At 39.0% G+C, this 7,281-nt stretch overlaps 2 protein-coding genes across 2 annotated transcripts; both read right to left on the bottom strand.

The window, feature by feature from the left end:
- Window positions 1-1,627: 1,627 nt before the first annotated feature.
- LOC103520466 (thioredoxin reductase 1, mitochondrial-like) lies at window positions 1,628-5,833 on the bottom strand (the record flags this gene model as incomplete). The annotated part of the gene is made up of 4 exons (XM_008485561.3): window positions 1,628-1,853; window positions 3,081-3,250; window positions 4,808-4,996; window positions 5,619-5,833. Coding segments are annotated over 4 exons (704 nt in total), but the record flags the coding sequence as incomplete, so codon positions are not given.
- Window positions 3,272-4,796, bottom strand: LOC113472031 (thioredoxin reductase 2, mitochondrial-like). Its single transcript, XM_026831570.1, has 2 exons — window positions 4,636-4,796; window positions 3,272-3,704 (listed from the first exon to the last, which is right to left on the bottom strand). The coding sequence occupies exons 1-2, from the start codon at window positions 4,741-4,743 to the stop codon at window positions 3,483-3,485; spliced, it is 330 nt and encodes a 109-aa protein (XP_026687371.1). The 5' UTR covers window positions 4,744-4,796; the 3' UTR covers window positions 3,272-3,482.
- Window positions 5,834-7,281: the final 1,448 nt, after the last annotated feature.

The following is a 7,281-nucleotide window of genomic DNA, read 5'->3' as shown; positions in this document are numbered from 1 at the left end:
ACCTACGTACGTACCAAGCAAAAAGAGAGAGAGAGAAAAAAACTACCCATCTAAGAACAAGGAAATAATAATAATAATAATAATAATAATAATAATAACATTTTTTTTTCATAATCATTGTATAAACAATGTATTTGTTTCAACAACAACAATTATGTTTGTATGATAAATAAAGATTATTCTCAGTGGGTAAGACACAAAATGGGGTACGCAAATTTATCGTGAACATGGAAAAAATATACATAATTAATAGGTAGGTGTGTGAGGAAAATAAATTATAGACTCTTGAATCTGAGGTATGAACCTGCCATAGACCAATGTTAAATGCTCAAGGCATTCCAATGTCTACTTTTGGAGCTCCCAGGTAGATACCTAGCTTACAATACCAATCTTCAGGTTTGATCTTAGGCCAGATTAAAACTATCATTAATTATATTACGTAGGTAGAGGTGCAATAGTCCTACATACTGGACTCCGCACACGGGAATTTCGTCAGAAAAGACAACCATTTAATTTAAATCACTGAGGCATGGAAGTAATACAACTAATACATATTAGGTATTGTGGAGAAAAGGTCATGATTATAATTCCTATAGGTAATTAAGGATTAAGGGATATATAAAACAAGAAAAAATAGCAGTGTCTACTTAAACTGTCCATTGGCTACACATAATTGTTGGAGGAGTTCTACTAGAGAGCTTATAAAGATCCACTATCCAACAATGAGAGTGGACATGAACATTGGATGTTATAAGACATGAATTGTTGGACACCCTGTACGAAGAGAGGCTTATTGATCGGGATCACACAGTATAGAATATGTTCTCCCAAGATCCAGCCAAATAATCTAAGAGGGAATAAAAGATAGGAATATAAATTTCATTTAAATTTATTTGGTTTCGTCAACTCAAAAGTATAAATTAAATGTTATAAATTTGATACTGTTGTCTTGACGCACCTAAATAAATAATTTATTTAATAATGTAATAATAAAAGTTCCTTTATTAATCAGGTAAGTCTCTTCCTGTTTTTTCTTCTATTTTTTCACACATTATTATCACTGAATGGAATTGATTGAATAATAAATAATAAATATCACTTATCTCCTTTGCATTCTATATTTCTCTCCTGTCTCACTTTCTCTTCTCTCCTTTTCAATGTTTTTTTTTATATATATATGTATCTTATTTTTACTAGAAAGTTTTACTCAAGATGTAAGTAGCCATTTTTACTGTGCCAACTGACTTGAAACTTTGGTGGACATAATTATATACATATTTGGATGACAATAGTGTTTTGGATGGCAAAAGACGATTGTGCACCGAAAATCGGATGTTATTATTTTAAATTAAGGTCTGGTTATTTTTACATGTTTGGTCCTACGGGTCAAAAAAAAAAAAAAAAAAAAAAAAAAAAAAAAAAAAAAACACAAAAAAAACCAAAAAAAAAAAAAAAAAAAAAAAACAACAACAACAACAACAAAACACCAAGTAAAAATCGGCGTTCATCCTATATCTCCTATTTTGGGAGATTTTTTTTGCCATTCCTTTATTCTGTCCTTATTTCCTCCTCTTTCTTCTCCTCTTCCTCCTTTTCCTTTTCTTCATCTTCTCCTCCCCTTCCTTCCCTCCTTTTCTTCTTCTCCTCTCATTATCAACTTTCTCCTCCTTTTCTTCTTCTCCGTTTTCCCCTCTCTTCCTTTCCATCACCGCCGGATTCCACTCTAACTACAGCAGGACTGTGGTGTCGGATCCTCGCCTGATCGTTTGGTGATGGTAACACGCGTGAACTCCTCGGCCAGGGTCGGATGAATGCCTACGGTCGACTCCAGAGTCTCGAACGTTAGACCGCACCTGGGAATGAGAAAATACACATTATGAGCTAGAATAAAATGAGACCGCCCCTGGACTTTCTCGAGTACTGTTTCAGTTTCTGAGGTTTGACACTGAACGAACAAGACTCAGAATTGTCATTGGCAATCACTTCTATGAGGTCTATTTGTGATTTGGAGTCTGGAGGGGAAGCAGAAGAATTTAGAATTCTTTAAGCACAAAATATCCCCAGCATAAACTGGGCAAATAACCCCATTTTTAACCATGCTGAAAAATCAATTTAGTCTTAATGACAATTATACTAAGGTTACTTAATAAGATATTAACTTATTACTTAGGCAACTTGAGTATTAAATTATTCAGATAAAAAATATCAAAATAAAAATACTGCATTCCCCTAAAAAAAAAAAAAAAAAAAAAAACAGACACATTTTACCTAGAGTCACTATCTGGTCACAAGCATTTGTGCTTCTTAGATAGTGGTATAGCTCACAATTAACTTCTGTCGACTGAGTTTGTAAGAAATAAAAATAAACAAAGTATCATAAAAAAGTGATATAAAAAAAAAGAGGTTTGACAGAGGAAACTGTAACTGCTAAGGTACCGTCCCGAAATCGAAGAGAGAAGGAAGGCAGAATAGGAAAAAGTCAGCTGTTTCGAGAACGAACATTATCCGTTCAGGATAAAATCTACCCCGGGCGGGAATCGAATCCGCGGCCAAGCGCTTACAAAGCAGACGCACTACCAAACAAGCTAACAGATTTCGGGACGATATGACCTCCGATTTCAAGTTTTCAAGTTCCCTCTATCAAACTCTTCTAATGGTAATTTCGTATTCGTATTCGAACAGTATTTTCCCCCAAGTTTAGGGTTGCCTTATACCTCAGCCACTTTGGGCGTTTTGTGTACAGGGCAATGGTAATTTAGTAAAACATAAAATTAAAGTTCAATATACTCACTTCAAATACCTATATTGGAAAGAGAAATCAGGACCCTAGTCTCATAGAAAACATCCAGATTTTTAGAGATCAATTATGGTGGAGGGGTTTTGTGAATAGTAGACCTAAATATGAAAATAACTTTACTCTTCACTGGTTCTGATAGTGAAGAGTAAAGTTATTTTCATATTTAGATATTTAAAATGAACTTTCACAAAGTTACTGAGTCTACCATCAATAGTCGACCTGTCATAAACAGAACGACTTGGACTTAGGATATGTAATTATGTTTGTATGTCTATTTACTCACTTGACAGCGGCAGCATAACCCTGAATAACTTCCCCAGCGTTGGGGCCTATGAAGTGCATACCCAGTACTTTCTGCGGAGCGGCTCTCTCACAGACAACCTTCAAATAGCAGCGCTGCGGGTTGCGTTGGGGAATAAAGAACTCGGTAGGTTTGTAGTAGGCGTGATAGATCTGAAATGAAGGGGCAATATGTTTATTTGAAGGGGCAATATGTTGTTTAATTGAAGGGGGCGGCCCTCTCACAGACAACCTTCAAATAGCAGCGCTGCGGGTGCGTTGGGGAATAAAGAACTCGGTAGGTTTGTAGTAGGCGTGATAGATCTGAAATGAAGGGGCAAGATGGTTATTAGAGGGGGCAATATGTTGTTTAATTGAAGGGGGGCGCCCCTCTCACAGACAACCTTCAAATAGCAGCGCTGCGGGTTGCGTTGGGGAATAAAGAACTCGGTAGGTTTGTAGTAGGCGTGATAGATCTGAAATGAAGGGGCAATATGGTTATTAGAAGGGGCAATATGTTGTTTAATTGAAGGGGGGCGCCCCTCTCACAGACAACCTTCAAATAGCAGCGCTGCGGGTTGCGTTGGGGAATAAAGAACTCGGTAGGTTTGTAGTAGGCGTGATAGATCTGAAATGAAGGGGCAAGATGGTTATTTGAAGGGGCAATATGTTGTTTAATTGAAGGGGGCGGCCCTCTCACATACAACCTTCAAATAGCAGCGCTGCGGGTTGCGTTGGGGAATAAAGAACTCGGTAGGTTTGTAGTAGGCGTGATAGATCTGAAATGAAGGGGAAATATATTTATTTGAAGGGGCAATATGTTGTTTTATTAAAGGGGGCGGTGCTCTCACATACAAACTTCAAATAGCAGCGCTGCGGGTTGCGTTGGGGAATAAAGAACTCGGTAGGTTTGTAGTAGGCGTGATAGATCTGAAATGAAGGGGCAATATGTTTATTTGAAGGGGCAATATGTCGTTTTACTTTTTGAATGAGCAATATTATGTTTGGCAGTGTTGAGGATTGCATTGGGCAACAAAGAATAGAACGTGTAAGGGTGACTTTGTTTCGGAAACAAACACTGGTTTGAAAGTCAGTAAAATTGAAGCTAATGACAGTGAGTTGTTAATGATTTATTTATTTATTTAATTATTTATTTATTTATTTATTTATTTATTGAGGTAAAACTCAACTGCTGAGGTCTTTATTGGCGGTGATGAAAATTCAATTTAAATTTAACTTTTTGTCAATTAAGCTATCACTAAAGTCCACTCGAAAAGTATGTAGTGGGCGTGATTTACCTAAAATGACGGGGCAAAAAATACCTACTGTAGTAGAGTTGAACATGCCTCTAAATTATTTGTTTTGATAGTCCATCTATTTATTACCAAACATACCAATATGTACGATAATAGCGAGTGTCTACGTATTTCTAAATTATCCGCGCCGTACAATTCTTCCGCTTTCTCTTCGCTCTGTAGTGGCTACGTTCTGATAGTCCATATTATTACCGTACCGTACGATAATACAGAATTGTACGATAATAGCCAGTGTCTACGTACCTCTAAATTATCCGCGCCGTACAATTCTTCCGCTTTCTCTTCGCTCAGTCCCACATAGCCGTACTCAAGAGGGGTGAATACTGTAGTGGCTACGTTTTGATAGTCCATCTATATTACCGTACCGTACGATAACCGTACAGAATATATACGATAATACCCAGTGTCTACGTACCTCTAAATTATCCGCGCCGTACAATTCTTCCGCTTTCTCTTCGCTCAGTCCCACACAGCCGTACTCAAGGGGGGTGAATACTGTAGTGGCCACGTTCTGATAGTCCATCTGTGTGGTGCCGTTACCGTAAAGGCGGGCCGCGAGGAGCTTACCGGCCTGAACTGCGACGGGCGTCAGTTCTGGCTTCTCCTGGAATAGAGGGAAGAACAGGAAAAGGTGAAAATTAGAGGAACACGCGAGAATAAAAAAAAAGGGAATTCGAATTGTGTTAAGCACAAATGACGGTCACAAATGTTGTTCCCCGCGTTAATAGACTACGTTAAATTTTATGACTTGACTTAGACTCGAACCACCAACTTCAGATCCAAAGTCCAACGCGTTAACAACTGCACCACTGAGGTTGGTTACATAGGTTATTTATTATTATTTGTGAATAGGTTATGTTATTGTACTGTACATAGGGAACTGTATCTGCTAAGGTCTTATCGTAAGGTCTAACTGCTAAAGAAATCGAAGAGACAAGGAAGACAGGATAGGAGAAACCCAGCTGTTCCGAGAACCAACATTATCCGATCAGGATAAAATCCGCCCCAGGCAGGAATCGAACCCGCGGCCTAGCGCTTACAAGGCAGAAGCGCTACCAACCAAACTAACTAGGCTGGCTGCAGTATTTGAATCTAATTGTACGTCATTAAGTCATTACTTAAGCAGTCCATTCTAGGGAGGTAGTGCGTCTAATTGTACGTCATTAAGTCATTACTTGAGCACTCCATTCTAGGGAGGTAGTGCGTCACGCCAAGTCAATACTCACATGGAGTACATCGCCCACGGCAAACACATTGGGTATGTTGGTCTGTTCGTTATCCGAATCTATCTTGGCGTTCTCCGGGATAACTTTGACGCCGGCGTTACTCACGGCCGTTTCCTCTGTGAGGGCGCGACGGCCGATGGCCATCAGCACTGTGTCGTACGTGTCCTCGAATACTTTGTCCTGAAATGGAGTAGAATGGGGGTCAGGGGAAAGAGCTCATAATATAGAGGAAAAGAATAGACCTTTTATTATTTACTCAAGTTGTGTTTAACAATGGATTCTTACAACCGTACAAAGGCAGAGAGAGAACAATGGATATATACCTACAGCACAAGGATAAAACAGGAACTAACAGAAGAAACAATGCTAAACTTGACCTAAGTGAATAATATTTACAAAGGATATCTAAATAAATAAATTCATTTAAAATGCAGTTTCTTTGTGTTATTATATCACAACTTTGGTGCTTACTGCAGCATTGTAGGATTTTCCCAATATCTCAATAATCCTAAAATCCAATGTTTACCTACCATGCTGGCACCGGTCGCTATGCGCATTTACATGTCATAGCACTCATAGCTACTCATTTTCCTCACGAGGCTGAGTGGGCCCCGCAACAGCCAGTCACGGAATCAATCATTTGCATGATACAAATTTCTTGACCCCGCCGGGAATCGAACCCGGGTCTCCCGCGTGCAAGGCGAGCGCAGTGACCACTACGCCATGGGAGATGACTACATCACTCAAGTATGGAGTCTAGGTAACTAAGTTCTAAGGTCTTCTTTAGTGACGGAGGGTTTACCCTTCACTCGGCGGCAAGTTACCCGGCTCCTCATATTAACCTCACCCAGCCTGAATGGGGCCGGGAAAAGGGAAAAAGAGACCGAAACGGATTGCGAGAGAGAAATAAAAGGCAGATAAAAGGGAAGAAGGGGAAGGCGAGATAAAAGGGAGGGGAATAAGGAACAGAGGAACGGTCTGTCTGTCTGTCTGTCTGTCTGTTCCCATAGAAGGACTTGTCCAAACCTGGTCGACCTATATATCAAATTAAAGGTCTTTTTATCAGGAACACGAAAATGGTGGTGCAAATTTTGTCCTAAAAACCATAAAGCCAAAAAACCGAGAAAACTGGTTTTTGGGGGATTTTTTTCACATTTTCTCACACAAATGAGCTCTGATCTTGAAATTTGTCGCGACGACCTATGAACTCAAAGCGAGAAAGTTTTAGATAACACTTCAGTCGTTAATTTAAGACCGGTTTTAGCGACATCTATGTTAAACTACGCCGAGCAAGGCCAATAATTGGATGGGTGACTTGAACACTATATTGGAAATAAAGGGAGAACGGGCTCTAGTCTTGATTTTAAATCATTACATGAAAGTAAAATCAAAAAATCATATCAAGAATAATAATAAACTGAATATTAAACAAATTAGGTAGGTACATAGGTATCTTTAAGGCAGTGTGAACCCTAAAATCCATTAACATAAGTTATTAAGATAAATGGTTCTACGTCACGTGTCGGAGCACGCTAGTCGCTTGAGTAAACTCAAGTCCATATAACAGACTGTCCGGTCTTTTTAACAAACAGAACTATTCATTGTTCGTCACCAGGCAGGGACGAAAAACCTTAATAAATCGGGCATCAAATAAGCGTAGTCG

The sequence above is a fragment of the Diaphorina citri genome, unplaced genomic scaffold, assembly GCF_000475195.1.
Source record: "Diaphorina citri unplaced genomic scaffold, Diaci psyllid genome assembly version 1.1 scaffold3656, whole genome shotgun sequence".
Taxonomy (NCBI): Eukaryota; Metazoa; Arthropoda; class Insecta; order Hemiptera; family Psyllidae; genus Diaphorina; species Diaphorina citri.
Note: the sequence above shows the minus strand (reverse complement) of the source record. Positions and strands in the feature narration are given on the sequence as shown.